Genomic DNA, 15755 nt, shown 5'->3' with positions numbered 1-15755 from the left:
ACTGGAGTGACTAGGCTTGTATATACTGGAATTTAGAAGGACGAGAGGGGATCTTATCGAAACGTATAAGATTATTAAGGGGTTGGACACGTTAGAGGCAGGAAACACGTTCCTAATGTTGGGGGAGTCCAGAACCAGGGGCCACAGTTTAAGAATAAGGGCTAGGCCATTTAGAACTGAGATGAGGAAAAACGTTTTCAGTCGGAGAGTTGTGAATCTGTGGAATTCTCTGCCTCAGAGGGCAGTGGAGGCCAATTCTCTGAATGCATTCAAGAGAGAGCTCGATAGAGCTCTTAAGGATAGCAGAGTCAGGGGGTATGGGGAGAAGGCAGGAACGGGGTACTGATTGAGAATGATCAGCCATGATCACATTGAATGGCGGTGCTGGCTCGAAGGGCCGAATGGCCTACTCCTGCACCTATTGTCTATTGTCTATTGTCTACACATAGTGTAATCAGTCCCCCGCCTTGGTAATTTGTGGGACCACCTTTGGACAGAGCGGTGGAGCCAGGGACAGAGTGAGAGATCAGATTCATCATCTGACCTCCAGTGTATCCCAAGCCATTATGTTGACAGAGAACTCCTGAACCCACTCAACACATAGACATTTGTTGCACGCAGAACCATCAGGGTAATCTGAGGAAGGGTCTCAACCCGAACGTCACCCATTCCTTCTCTCTGTGGATGCTGCCTGTCCCGCTGAGTTACTCCAGCTTTTTGTGTCCACCATCAGCGTAATCTGACACGATGCAAATTAGCAAGCAGGAAGAAAATACAATGGTGACCGAATTAGTATTTAGTGCTGGCAACCAAAGATAAGTTTTTATCCGCTGTGATGCGTGGCTGTATTTAATTCAATACAATACACTGGGGAGGTCAAAAGCCTATACTTTGCTGTCGAAATTGAATTGCTTACACTGCAAGCATAGGATAGCAAGTCTTGCCTTGATGGGAGAATTAAAATTAGACCATATTTTAATCTTCGATTAACTTCTTTTTCAGCACCGACTCAGCTAGGCTCACAGTCAGTTCACGCAATCCACTAACTTTTTATCACATGTCAATTTTGGCCAAAGATACTAGAGGAGCAAGATAGACCACTCGACCCTAAAAACCGTAGTACGTCACGGCGCCATTTTAGTAGGTAGAAACTTGCAGAAACATTTAAAAAGAAAAATAACAAAAATCTGTGAATTGATAGATGAGATATATTCTGCATTTTTTATGGTATCATCACACATACTGTTCCCCCAAAATACCGATTACATTGCGAGAGGCATAGCGAACGGTGGGTTTTGCCTTCTAAAATGGCGGACGTTCCACTCCTTTGCGTACTACACTTCAGTATCGGCGATTTCAACGGAGTGGTCCATCTTGTTCCTCTAGCATCTTTGATTTTGGTCAAGTCAATGGATATTTTTTAAGGTGGAGATTGACAGGTTCTTGATTAGTAAGGGCATCAGGGGTTATGGCGAGAAGGCAGGAGAATGGGGTTGAGAGCGAAAGGTAGATCGGTCATGATTGAACGATGGAGTAGACGTGATGGGCCGAATGGCCAAATTCCGCTCCTCGAACCTATGAACTGAGGTCGTTCAGAGAAAATTGACCTGGATCTGGTGTAGGCCATTGAAACCGTTTCTCTTGCATGAAGAAAGGTCTGAAGAACGTCATCCATTCCTTCTCTCCGGAGATGCTGCCTGTCCCGCTGAGTTACTCCAGCTTTTTGTGTCTATCGTCGGACTGATTACAATACATAGTTGCCCCTCGCTTTTTCAGGGACCATAGTTAGTGACTGAAGAAGGGTCTCGACCCAAAACGTCACCCACCCTTGTTCGCCAGAGATGCTCCCTGACTCGCTGAGTTACTCCAGCACTTTGTGTCTATCTTCGGTATAAACCAGCATCTGCAGTTCCTTTCTACACATTCATTTGAATACACATCCATTTGATAACCTGAACATAAACAACTCACTCACAATACATAGTCAACGGCACACTCTCTAGATGGTCTGAACACACCACTCACTAATCCAGGTTCGCAGAATTAACACCTAAAATCGAACACCTTCCTCACAGTAAACCCAACCATACTAATGCATTGAGGAATAAAATCACTTCGATTTTAGAAGTTTGCTCTCCTCTGCATTGGATTCTTCAACCAGAATTTCTGGCATTTCCATGGGTAGGTCCGAATCGCGGGCTTGTGTCGGCCCGCTGCGGACCTTTCACCGTCCGGCGCGGCCTGGAACGTGGCAACTTCAACAGCCGGACCGTGGGAGAAGACGGCAGGGGAAGAGAAAAGACATCTGGCCTTCCATCACAGTGAGGAGGGGACTGGAGGAGACTCACTGTGATGGATGTTTCTTTGTTTTGTTTTGTGTTGGTTTGTGATTGTGTGTGTGTTATTGCTTATTTTTATTGCTCTTATTGTTGGACTGTGGGAAACGGAATTTCGTCCAAAAGACATTTTTTGGATGACAATAAAGGCTATTCTGATTCTGCATCTTTTCTGCACTTAAAAAAAAATGTCCTTTACAAATGAGCGGCACGGTGGCGCAGCGGTAGAGTTGCTGCCTTACAGCGCCAGAGACCCAGATTCGATCCTGACTAAGGGGGGGTTTGCCTGTACGGAGTTTGTACGTTCTCCCCGTGACCTGCGTGGGTTTTCTCCGGGATCTCTGGTTTCGTCCCACACTCCAAAGACGTACAGGTTTGCAGATTAATTGGCTTGGCATGACAGTAAAATCGTCTCCAGTGTGTTTAAAACTGTTACAATTTGTTTTATTGGGTTTTTTTAATTAATACTGACTAGCTAATTAAATTATTGCATCGTATGGGAGGCACATTCCCAATCTCGTTGTACCCCAGTACAATGACAATAAAGATATATTGTATTGTATTGTAGGATAGTATTAGTCTGCGGGGATCGCTGGTCGGCATGGACTCAGTGGGCCGGAGGGCCTGTTTCCACACTGTATTCCTAAACAAAAACTAAAAAAATAACCTTCAAAGTGCATGAGTTGCAGAATAAGATCCTCAACCAGCAGATAACTCTGAAACTTAAATTGCCACAGTAGTGCATACATCAGCTGTGACTCAGTCGGAAGCTCTCTCACTTCCTACTGAGCTTGTGGGTGGTAGGTTCGACTCCTTCTCCAATGTAGCAGTCTCGGCCGAGTTTCCACAGCAGTTCTGAGGGAGTGCTACATAGAAACATAGAAAATAGGTGCAGGAGTAGGCCATTCGGCCCTTCGAGCCTGCACCGCCTTTCAATATGATCATGGCTGATCATCCAGCTCAGTAACCTGTACCTGCCTTCTCTCCATACCCCCTGATCCCTTTAGCCACAAGGGCCACATCTAACTCCCTCTTAAATATAGCCAATGAACTGGCCTCAACTACCTTCTGTGGCAGAGAATTCCACAGACTCACTACTCTCTGTGTGAAGAAATGTTTTCTCATCTCGGTCCTAAAAGACTTCCCCCTTATCCTTAAGCTGTGACCCCTGGTTCTGGACTCCCCCAACATCGGGAACAATCTTCCCGCATCTAGCCTCTCCAACCCCTTAAGAATTTTATATGTTTCTATAAGATCCCCCCTCAGTGCTGCACTGTATACACTGGAATTTAGACGGATGAGAGGGGATCTTATCGAAACGTATAAGATTATTAAGGGGTTGGACACGTTAGAGGCAGGAAACATGTTCCCAATGTTGGGGGAGTCCAGAACCAGGGGTCATAGTTTAAGAATAAGGGGTAGGCCATTTAGAACAGAGATGAGGAAAAACTTTTCAGTCAGAGAGTTGTGAATCTGTGGAATTCTCTGCCTCAGAAGGCAGTGGAGGCCAATTCTCTGAATACATTCAAGAGAGAGCTAGATAGAGCTTTTAAGGATAGCGGAGTCAGGGGGTATGGGGAGAAGGCAGGAACGGGGTACTGATTGAGAATGATCAACCATGATCACATTGAATGGCGGTGCTGGCTCGAAGGGCCGAATGGCCTCCTCCTGCACCCATTGTCTATTGTCTATTGTTGGAGGTGAAATCTTGTCAGATGAGGGCCTGCCTGCCAGCACCATCTGGTGACAACAATGTAGAAGGACCCCGACCCGAAATGTCATCTGCCCATTCCCTCCACAGATACAGTCTGCTCCACTGAGTTCCGCCACTACGTGGTGTTTTACAAAAGATTCCAGCATCTGCAGTTTATTTTGCCTGCAGTCATATTTATTTCTTCTTGGTGTCTTCTTGGTCTGAATACTTAACCCTCAACCAATATTGGCAATCAGATTCTCTGGTTGTAATGCAAGAGGGTGGTGAATCTGTGGAATTCATTGCCACAGATGGCTGTGGAGGCCAAATCATTTGGGTATTTTTGAGACGGGAGATTGACACATTCTTGATTAGTTCAGGTGTCAATGGGGGTTATGGGGAGAAAGGCAGGTGAATGGGGTTGAGAGGGAATGATATAACAGCTATGATTGAATGGCGTAGCAGACTCGATAGGCCAAATAATAATAATAATAATAATACATTTTATTTATATAGCGCTTTTCATATACTCAAAGACGCTTTACAGAGATTTTGAGAACATAGGGAAATTAATAAATAGATAAATAAGTAAATAAATAAATGAACAGAGAAAGGAGACAGTAGGTGAGGTGACCTTCAGTGGTTGAAGGCAGTACTGAACAGGTGAGACTTCAGCGATGTTTTGAATGTGGTGAGTGTGGGGGAGTCTCTAACGGTTTGGGGTAGTGAGTTCCATAGGGTGGGAGCAGCGATGGAGAAAGCCCTGTCCCCCCAGGATCTGAGTTTAGTCCGGATGTGGGGGGATAGGAGATTGGCAGCGGCAGAGCGGAGGGTGCAGGTGGGAGTGTGCCTGTGGAGGAGGTCGGTCAGGTAGGATGGGGCCAGGTTATGGAGGGCTTTGTAGGTGGCCTAGTTCTGCCCCTATGGCTTATGAACCTATGGATACAAAGTGCTGGAGTAACTCAGCAGATCAGGTAGCATCTCTGGAGAACTTGGATAGGTGACGTTTCAGGTCGAGACGTTTTCTTACCCGGAGTTCTATCTGGCCATCATTTATCACTTTATTCTATGTGGCACCAATTTAGCTTCTACAAATTGTACATTGCAACGGTGATCACATTTCAAAGGCCCTGTGATACAGTCCCTCTGGATGTCAGGACTGTGATAGTCAATGCTCCACCTAAACGCAAGCCTTTTTTCTTCCATTACTGCATTGCGGGGAGCTGTTAGGTTTCATTCAAGTCATTAACCCAAGTTCCATAACATTGCTCGGGGTGCCTGAGGAAACATGCCTTGGCACTGTTCAAAGATCTGGCAGCTCTACAGATGGCTTGGACGTCACTTCATCCTCATATATATGCTTTTGCAGCTGTCTACGACTTTTCTTGGCCATCATTAGCGGCCTTGCACAGATTCTGCTAGAATATTGCCGCCTTTGGACTTTAGAGATGCGGCGTTGAAACAGGCCCTTCGGCCCACTGAGGCCACACCGACTAGCGATCTTCCCATGCACTAGCATTATCCTACACACAATTCTCAAATTTTACCGAGGCCAATTAACCTAAAAACCTGCATGGGAAGGAACTGCAGATGCTGGTTCACGCCGAAGATAAACGCAACATACTGGAGTAGCTCGGTGGGATAGGCAGCATCTCTGGAGAAAAGGAAGAAGGATCTCGACCTGAAATGTCACCTATTCCTCTTCTCCAGAGATGCTGCCTGACTGGCTGAGTTACTCCAGCTTTTAATGTCTAACCTACAAACCTGGAGGTCTTTGAAGTGTGGGAGGAAACCTTTGCGGTCACAGGTAGAAAGTACAAATTTGGTACTGAAAGCACCCGTAGTCAGAATCAAACCCGGGGTCTCTGATGCTCTGAGGCCACAACTCTACCGCTGCGCCATAGTAGTACTGCCCTATTGATGATGGCACTACCACAAGGATGTGAGCAAATTAACAGCACCAACGACATATTAATTGTTCATTCATCTCCTTTACCATCAGGGGTCCAGGTTTTACATGAATCTATGTTCCATTAGCTGATGGACACTGGGGAAGCTTCAGAATAGCGGAGTCAGGGGGTATGGGGAGAAGGCAGGAACGGGGTACTGATTGAGAATGATCAGCGTTATCACATTGAATGGCAGTGCTGGCTCGAAGGGCCGAACGGCCTCCTCCTGCACCTATTGTCTATTGTCTAATTCAGATAGATCTCACACCATTGTCAGATGTCAGAGGTTATGGGGAGAGGGCAGGAGAAAGGGGTTAGGAGGGATAAATAGATCAGCCATGATTGAATGGTGGAGTCGACTTGGTGGGGTGAATGGGCCAATTCTACTCCTATTCCTTCTGGCCTTTATGACTAGTCAATGTAATTCTCCTGGAACAGGTACTGTGATTCATTGTTTCTCGGGAAGGCCAACCCAGCGACTGAAGCAGTAACTTTCTTCCTCTCTCCACCAATGCTGCCTGACTCACTGACCATTTCCTCCAACGTTTCCAACTTTTATTTCAGATTTCCATCATCTGCCACCTTTTGATTTTGTGCAGTACCCCAGACAATTTTTTTTTTCTTTCGTTAATCAGCTTAGCCTAAACCAGGAGCAAATCACTCTGCACTTGACTGGAACAAAGGTGCCAGGGAGGTCTCACAAAATGCTGGAGTAACTCAGCGGGTCAGGCAGCATCTCTGGAGAGACGGAATGGGTGACGTTTCAGGTCGAGACCCTTCTTCAGACCAGCAGGTCAGTTATTTATAAGCAAAAACCTGCAGATGATGGAAAACTGAAAACGAATGCACAAAACACTCAAAGGTCAGGCAGCATCTGTGGAGAGAGAATCAGTTAAGATTTCAAGCCATTACAAAGGGTCTTCAATGTGCTGTTTCAGCTGATCAGTCTGCTGAGGTCAAATGTGTACCAGTGAAACTGGACCAGAGCAGGTTTGGCATGTGGTTGTTGTATTAGAGATTCCATCACACTGAGAACACCCATAGCCCCATTACATTACTACAATACTAACTTAATAAGGTTGCTCCACAAGGCCTGTTTGTTAGAAGGATTCCAATAGTGATTAGACCACGTAATGTGCATAAAAGACAGATTTACGTTTAACTGATAGACACAAAAAGCTGGAGTAACTCAGCGGGACAGGCAGCATCTCTGGAGAGAAGGAATGGATAACTCTTCAGAAGAGTCTCGACCCGAAATGTCACCCGTTCCTTCTCTCCAGAGATGCAGCCAGTCCCGCTGGGTTACTCCAGCTTTTTGTGTCTATCTTCAGTTTAAATCAGCATAGAGTCATAGTGATACAATGTGGAAACAGGCCCTTCAGCCCAACTTGCCCACACCGGCCAACATGTCCCATCTACACTCGTCCCACCTGCCTGCGCTTGGTCCATATCCCTCCAAACCTGTCCTATCCATGTACCTGTTTAAATGTTTCTTAAACGTTGGGATAGTTCCAGCCTCAACTACCTCCTCCGGCGGCTTGTTATGTACACTCACCACCCTTTGTGTGAAAATGTTACCCCTCAGAATCCTATTAAATCTTTCGCCCTTCACCTTGAACCTATGTCCTCTAAACCTCGATTCCCCTACTCTGGGCAAGAGATCCTATGCTTCTCCAGTTACTTCCTACACACTTCATGTTTGACTGATTGGAATTGTTTCAACGCATCTCGTCAAAGGACTGCCCTCTCTTTGTTCATGGAAAGTCAAATCCAATCCTGGCAAATAAACAGTTTGCATGAAAATAACAGAGCAACTGTCTTCAGCGGCTTGAAGTACAAATGCCATTCCCGCAGTGTTTAACACATGGTTGAAAATCACCCCCCCCCCCCTGACTGCTGTCACACAAGAATTGACTGACAGGTGTCTTGACAGATGTTTTAATACATTTACAGCGACAGGCAGGTTTTTCGGAACAATGGCATGAAATTACTGGATGTCTAAACACAACACTTCCGCTTTAAGCCCAACTGCAGTGGGAAAGGAAATTGCCAACTGGGGACAAGGTTTCTAATCAAGTCATTCACAGGGGCCAGACTGCCCTGAGCAAGGCAACAGTGGTACAGTGGCCGAGCTACTGCCTGACAGCCCTAGTGTAGTTTAGAGATACAACGTGGAAAAAAGGCCCTTCGGCCCATGGAGTCTGAGCCGACTAGCGAACACCCATATACTAGTTCTATCCTACGCACTAGGGACAGTGGTGTAGCGGTAGAGCTGCTGCCTTACAGCGCTAGATTAGTTTAGAGAATCCGCCTGGAAAAAGGCCTTTCAGCCCATGGAGTCCGAGCCGACCAGCGATCACCCATATACTAGTTCTATCCTACACACACTAGGGACAATGGTGTGGAGGTAGAGCTGCTGCCTTACAGCGCCAGAGACCCGGGGTCGATCTTGACTATGAATGCTGTCTGTACAGAGTTTGCACCTTCTGCCTGTAACCACGTGGGTATTCTCCAGGTGCTCCGGTTTCCTCCCACACTCCAAAGACATACAGATTTGTTGGTTAATTGGCTCCGGTGAAAACCGCAAATCGGTCCCAGTGTGCATTCGATAGTGCTAGTCCGCAGGGTGATCGCTGATCAATAGACAATAGGTGCAGGAGGAGGCCATTCGGCCCTTCGAGCCAGCACCGCCATTCAATGTGATCATGGCTGACCATTCTCAATGGTCAGCGTAGACCCGGTGGGCCGAAGGGCCTTTTCTGCCTTTCCACGCTGTATCTCTGAAGACCAAAATCTAAAGGCCTGTTAGGAATCTGCATGGGTATAAAGGGTCTTTATTGCCTCCTTCTGTGTCACCAGTAAGTTCGTTTGTTGCTTGTGAGTGGTCTACTTTTACTTTCTGGTGGAATGCTTTGAGTCAACCATATTAGATCTGGAGTCAAATGCAGGCCAGATCTAGTTAGGATGGCAGATGTCATCCCCTGAAAGATATTTCAGTGGGCCAGATGGGTCATAATGACAATCCAGTAGTTTCATGGCTATTGCTGGCTTTTTTAGCTACTGATGCACTTAATTAACAACTGGAATCTGAATTCATGCGTTTGGATCATTGGCCTCTCAATTCCACATGCAGTTTCATTGTGCCACTATAACCACTGGATGTTCAGCAGAGAAGAAGTACCACTGGTAGAAAATTGGACACACATGGAGCAAAATTGGCATAGACATGTCCGTAGGATGTAAACGCCCATGGCCACTTCTTGAGAAGATGGCAGACATGGAGTACTTCGACATGAGGTCAAACTAATCAAATTCTATGCGAAAACAAAACTTTTGTTCCGCTTCTGGTTGATTTTTCATTCATTAACCACCAACTTTCACGATATTGCACTTCAATTGACACCGAACACAAAAACCGGGTCACAGCTGTATCACTCATTTGATATCACAATGTATGCAACATTGCCAACAACACAAGGCCTGGACCAAACGCTTGTTGGCGGAAACTGAATGAATATATTGGCTTGACTCGCCCAACTTGCACCCGAATTGCACGGTCGGTGCAGAGGCAGCAAACGAAAAGCTCGGTCAAATACTAACGACAACCAGCACAGCCCCAAACCGATGCCCGAGGAGAATGCCTCTTACCTCGCACTCCCTCGTGCTGGGTCTGGTGTAGGTGCCAGCCGCCGTGCCGTTCACCAGGACGTCCACGGTTTCAGAGTTAGTCGGCTTGTAGTCCACATAGTACTCCTGCAAGGGGGAGTTAATCTGCCGCTCGCACTCTCTCTTCTTTTTCCGGCGCCGTTTCATCAGGGACCGTTGCTGCAGCTGCTTCATGCTGGCCGGGTACCTTTTCCAGGAGACGTAGATCACCAACAGGATCATGGTCACGGACAGGAAGAGCGCCACGCTGCCCGCGATTATTTTGTGAAACGAGATATGCTCAAACTCATGTTCCGAGCCGGGGAACGATTCGTTGGACGGGTGGGCAGTGGCGGGTAGCTGGGGCTTACTGGCCACCGCGGTTGGCCTGGGGGTGGTAGTCTTTTGGGTCGTCTTTGAGCCCTGTGGCTGCTGTGTGGCAACCGTGGTCACCCCAGAACAGATCTTGTGCTGGCCAACGGCCTCCATGACATTGTAGCCCTGGAGGGACTTGGGCCCTGCGCAGATCATGGCACTCTCTCGGTAGCCTTGGAAGTTCTTCAGCCAGTTGACCAGCGAGCAGATGTTCCTGTTGCACTCCCAGATGTTGGAGGAGAGGCTGATGGTGGTCAGGGAGGTCCAGGAACTGAGGATCTCCTGGCTGATGGTGGTCAGCTTGTTGGAGTTGAGGTGGAGGCTGTGCAGGTTGGGCACACACTGGAACACGCCCGGCACGATGGCTTGGATCTCGTTCCCCGACAGGTCCAACTTCTGAAGGGAGCTCCATGTCCACGACATGCCCTGGCTGAACACCCTGATGCGGTTCCACTGGAGGTACAGAGTCCGCAGGCTGGACAGGCGAGGGAAGTGGGCGAGGTTGACCTTGGAGAACTGGTTGTGCTCCAGGTGCATCTCGGTCAGCTTCATGAGGCCGGCGAAGGCATTCCTGGCCAGGCTCCGCAGTCGGTTGTAACCCAGGTCCAAGAACTCCAAGTTGCGGCAGTCCTGGAACGCCCTGACCGGGATGGCCTTCAGGGAGTTGGACCTCAGGTGTAGGCTCTGGAGCTTCCTCAGGCCACGGAACTGCAGCGACTGCAAGATGTGCATCTTATTGTAGGAGAGGTCCAGGTTGCGCAGGTTGGGCACTGGGTGGAAGGTGCCATTGTGCAGCCGCGTGATCTTGTTGGAGCTGAGAATTAACTCTTTCAGCCGGCGGATGCCTTGAAACGCGTTCTCGTCCACCGCGTGGACATAGTTGTGGTCCAGATACAACCAGGTGAGTTGGTTGAGGCCGGAGAACTGGTCGGGCTTGAGGGACTTGATGCTGTTGTACCTGAGGGAGAGGCCCAGAGATCCCGAGGAGATGTTCCTGGGGATTTCTTCCAGCGCCTGGGACTCACAGTAAACTATCTTCCCGTCGCACCTACATGTCCTCGGGCACAGTCTCTCTGCGTCCGAGAGGAGCGGCAGAAACACCGCGGGGAACAGGAGCAACACGGATCTTGGGGCAATGAGATAGTTCATGAAACCTGCAAGGACGGGAGGGAGGGAGAGAGAGAAGGAGAGAGAGGAGGAGAGAGAGAGAGTGAGTGAGAGAGAGAGGGAGGGAGAGAGAGAAGGGGAGTGTGTGTGAGAGAGAGATGGTGAGAGCGAGGGAGGGAGAGAGATGGTGAGAGAGAGAGAGAGATGGAGAGAGAGATGGTGAGAGAGAGAGAGAGAGATGGAGAGAGAGAGGGGGAGAGAGAGAGAGAGAGGGGGGGGAGAGAGGGGGAGTGTGAGAAGGAGAGAGAAGGGGAGGGAGAGAGATAGAGGGAGAGAGATGGTGAGAGAGAGAGAGAGATGGAGAGAGAGAGGGAGAGTGAGAGAGAGAGAGAGAGAGGGAGGGAGAGAGAGAGGGGGAGAGAGGGAGATGGAGAGAGAGAGGGGGAGAGAGAGAGAGAGAGAGAGGGGGGGTGAGAAGGAGAGAGAAGGGGAGGGAGAGAGATAGAGGGTGAGAGAGAGAGAGAGAGGGAGAGAGAGAGAGAAGGGGAGTGTGTGTGAGAGAGATGGTGAGAGAGAGGGAGGGAGAGAGGTGGTGAGAGAGAGAGAGAGAGATGGAGAGAGAGAGGGGGAGAGAGAGAGATGGAGAGAGAGAGGGGGAGAGAGAGAGAGAGAGGGGGGGAGAGAGGGAGAGAGGGAGAGTGTGAGAAGGAGAGAGAAGGGGAGGGAGAGAGATAGAGGGTGAGAGATGGTGAGAGAGATGGTGTGAGAGAGAGAGAGAGAGAGAGAGAGAGAGAGAGAGAGAGAGAGAGAGAGAGAGAGAGAGAGGTGGAGAGATGGGGAGAGAGAGAGGGAGAGTGAGAGAGATGGTGAGAGAGAGAGGAAGGGGAGAGGGAGAGAGAGATGGTGAGAGAGAGAGGGCGAGAGAGATAAAGGGGGAGAGAGAGGGGGAGAGGGGGGAGAGAGAGAGAGGGAGAGAAAGGGGAGAGATAGAGGGGAGAGGGAGTGAGAGAGGGAGATAAAAGGAGTGAGATAGAGGGGGGGGGGGGAGAGAGAGGGGGATAAAAGGGGTGAGAGGGAGGGAGAGAGAGGGGAGAGATGGAGAGAGAGGGGGGGAGAGTGAGGAAGGGAGAGAGGGGGAGAGATAATCACCGATTAGTTACGGTTAATTGCAAACCGCCGGCGCAGTAAACATTGCATTCCAATACCCAGAGCGCTGGGGTTCGTTCACAAACACCCGTTATTATTATTATTATCTGAAGAAGGGTCTCGATACCGAAACGTCACCCATTCCTTCTCTCCTGAGATGCTGCCCAATTACTCCAGCAATTTTGTGTAAGAAAATAACTGCAGATGCTGGTACAAATCGAAGGTATTTATTTCACAAAATGCTGGAGTAACTCAGCAGGTCAGGCAGCAGCATCTCAGGAGAGAAGGAATCTCGCCTGAGATGCTGCCTGACCTGCTGAGTTACTCCAGCATTTTGTGAAATAAATACCAGCAATTTTGTGTCCACCTTCGGTGTAAAATGTACTGCGTCTGCAGTTCCTTCCAACACACCAGTTATTATTATTATTATTATTATTTTACTTTTATTTTTTGGGGGTGGGGGTGGGTGGGCAAGGGGGTGCTGGTGAAATTTGGAGGGATTTGGGTTCATTGGACGCCTTGTGTTGTAAACGGCGAGAGGAACCAGCAGATGTGGAATTCTCTGCCACAGAGGGCAGTGGAAGCCAAATCACTGGATGGATTTAATAGAGAGTTAGATAGAGCTCTAGGAGCCAGTGGAATCAAGGGGTATGGGGAGAAGGCAGGCACGGGGGTTATTGATTGGGGACATAGAAACATAGAAAACAGGTGCAGGAGTAGGCTATTCAGCCCTTCGAGCCTGTACGCACCGCCATTCAATATGATCATGGCTGATCATCCAACTCAGTAACCTGTACCTGCCTTCTCTCCATAACCCCTGATCCCTTTAGCCACAAGGGCCACATCTAACTCCCTCTTAAATATAGCCAATGAACTGGCCTCAACTACCTTCTGTGGCAGAGAATCCCACAGATTCACCACTCTCTGTGTGATCAGTCATGATCACAATGTTATAAGAAAACAACTGCAGATGCTGGTACAAATCGATTTATTTACACAATGCTGGAGTAACTCAGCGGGTCAGGCAGCATCTCGGGAGAGAAGGAATGGGTGACGTTTCGGGTCGAGACCCTTCTTCAGACTGAGGCTGGAAGGGCCGAATGGCCTCCTATTTTCTATGTCAACCGCTGTTCTGGAAGGGACAAGGGGGTTAAACGCGCCGCATCACTTACCCATGCTGTGTGTAGTCGGCGGGTCCCTAAATCCTGCTGGTTTATTCCGCTCCTTCTCCACCTCCCAAGGTCTGCACAGTAGATTGTCAGTCTAGCTGGCAGCGAGTCGGGGATCGCTGGATATCCATGAATAGCAATCAGATCCCCTGGGGAAAGCGGAGCGCTGTGCTCTGGCCAGCCAGCCCGTCAAGCCAGCCATGGGATGGTGGGAAGGCGGCGAGGATGGGCTGGGGGAGGCGAAGTTTGCCTGGCCGGCGATCCCTCCACACCCCTGCCCATTGCCGGGCTCGCCTGACCAGCTCCCAGCCAGGGTTGCCGCCGTCTCATCCGATCAAAACCCCCTCCTCTCCCCCTTCTCAGCCTGCAACTGTAACTTCAACAACGCAGCACACACGCCTTCCCCATCCCTGCGTGCCACTCTGCAGCTCAGCCGCTTCTGACGCGATCTAATAACATCCCCTCTCTCTCCCCCCTCTCCCTCCCTCCCTCCCTCTCTCTCTCCCTCCCTCCCTCTCTCTCTCCCTCCCTCCCTCTCTCTCTCCCTCCCTCCCTCCCTCCCTCTCCACACACCCTCCCTCCCTCCCTCTCCCTCCCTCTCTCTTCACACACCCTCCCTCCCTCTCTCTCCCTCCCTCCCTCTCTCCTCACACACCCTCCCCTCCGCCTCCCAAACCCTTCCCTCCCTCTCAGCTTCACAGAGAGATATTGAACGGTGTGCCAGCCCAACTCACATCGCTCCCCTCCACTCCCCTCCTCTTAAACCTCCCTTTGCAAATAAAGCAGTCGCAATCCTTGACTCGGTGAACCCCTTCAATCTCTCACACCTCCCTCAACACCTGCAGAGCCAAGGGTCCTTGGAGTTCATCGCCTTTACTGCATTGTGACACGCGGCATCATTCACTTGATGAATGGCGTGTGTGTGTGTGTGCATGTGCGTTTGTGTGTGTAATTCGCAGCACACTCTCTCTCTCTCTATAAAGAGAGGAGGTTGTGTGACCATCGCCATTCTCCACCGGGTCCTGCCAAGTGTAGAGGCAACTCAGAGACAGCAGGACGACGAGAGTGTCCCTGGGCGAACGAGAACAGTGGCTGGTATTACGAGGAAGCGCCGAGACTCTGATGTGCCGCCGAAGCAAGGACTGGAGCCGACAAGGATTGGAGCGGTCGTCCCGTTTTGTTTTAGAAACATAGAAAATAGGTGCAGGAGTAGGCCATTCGGCCCTTCGAGCCTGCACCGCCATTCAATATGATCATGGCTGATCACCCAACTCAGTATCCCGTACCTGCCTTCTCTCCATACCCCCTGATCCCTTTAGCCACAAGGGCCACATCTAACTCCCTCTTAAATATAGCCAATGAACTGGCCTCAACTACCTTCTGTGGCAGAGAATTCCACAGATTCACCACTCTCTGTGTGAAAAAAAACGTTCTCATCTCGGTCCCCCTTATCCTTAAACTGTGACCCCTTGTTCTGGACTTCCCCAACATCGGGAACAATCTTCCTGCATCTAGCCTGTCCAACCCCTTAAGAATTTTGAAAGTTTCTATAAGATACCCCCTCAATCTTCTAAATTCCAGCGAGTACAAGCCGTTTTACTGGAGGGTGACATTTTTCGGCTCGGTTCACTTTATTCCCCACCCTAACCATCATCCACCCCTTCCCTCCCCCCAGTTGCTGCCTTGTCTGAAGAAGGGTCTCGACCCAAAACGTCACCTATTTCCATTTCCCCAGAGTAAACTCTTCCGCTGCGCAACCGTGCTGCCCCGCTAAATGCAAGTTTGCACTATTAGTTAGACTTTAGAGATACAGCGAGGAAATTGGAAGGACAACCAACCACTACCAAAGGCAGCAAGTCTACCGCTGAGCCACCATGCCTTCAAAGCCTTCATAGCGAGAGGGTTTGAGTATAGGAGCAAGAAGGTCCTACTGCAGTTGTACACGGCCCTGGTGAAACCACACCTGGAGTATTGGGTGCGGTTTTGGTTTCTTAATTTGGGGAAGGACATTCTTGCTATTGAGGGTCGGTTCACCAGGTTAATTCCCGGGATGGCGGAACTGACATATGATGGGCTTATATTCACTGGAATTTAGAAGGATGAGGGGGGATCTAAAAAAAAACACATATAAAATTCTTAAGGGATTGGACAGGCTAGATGAAGGAAAAATGTTCCCAATGTTGGGGGAGTCCAGAACCAGGGGTCACAGGTTAAGAATAAGGGGTAAGCCATTTTGGACTGAGATGAGGAGAAACCTTTTCACACAGAGAGTTGTGAATCTGTGGAATTCTCTGCCACAGAAGGCAACGGAGGCCAATTCACTGGATGTTTTCAA

General features: G+C 49.2%; 1 protein-coding gene across 2 annotated transcripts in view; it reads right to left on the bottom strand.

Moving 5' to 3' along the window:
* LOC144610194 (leucine-rich repeat transmembrane neuronal protein 4-like) overlaps nucleotides 1-13859 on the bottom strand; it is a 228358-nt gene extending 214499 nt beyond the window's left edge. For both annotated transcript variants that reach the window (XM_078428761.1, XM_078428760.1), the window contains exons 1-2: nucleotides 13424-13859; nucleotides 9627-11152 (exon numbers count right to left, since the gene is read on the bottom strand). In XM_078428761.1, coding sequence (XP_078284887.1) covers nucleotides 9627-11152; nucleotides 13424-13427 — 1530 coding nt within the window. In that variant the 5' untranslated portion in view covers nucleotides 13428-13859. The remainder of the gene's footprint in view (nucleotides 1-9626; nucleotides 11153-13423) is intronic.
* Nucleotides 13860-15755: the final 1896 nt, after the last annotated feature.

Source organism: Rhinoraja longicauda, chromosome 36 (genome assembly GCF_053455715.1).
Source record: "Rhinoraja longicauda isolate Sanriku21f chromosome 36, sRhiLon1.1, whole genome shotgun sequence".
In the NCBI taxonomy this organism is placed as follows: domain Eukaryota; kingdom Metazoa; phylum Chordata; class Chondrichthyes; order Rajiformes; family Arhynchobatidae; genus Rhinoraja; species Rhinoraja longicauda.
Note: the sequence above shows the minus strand (reverse complement) of the source record. Positions and strands in the feature narration are given on the sequence as shown.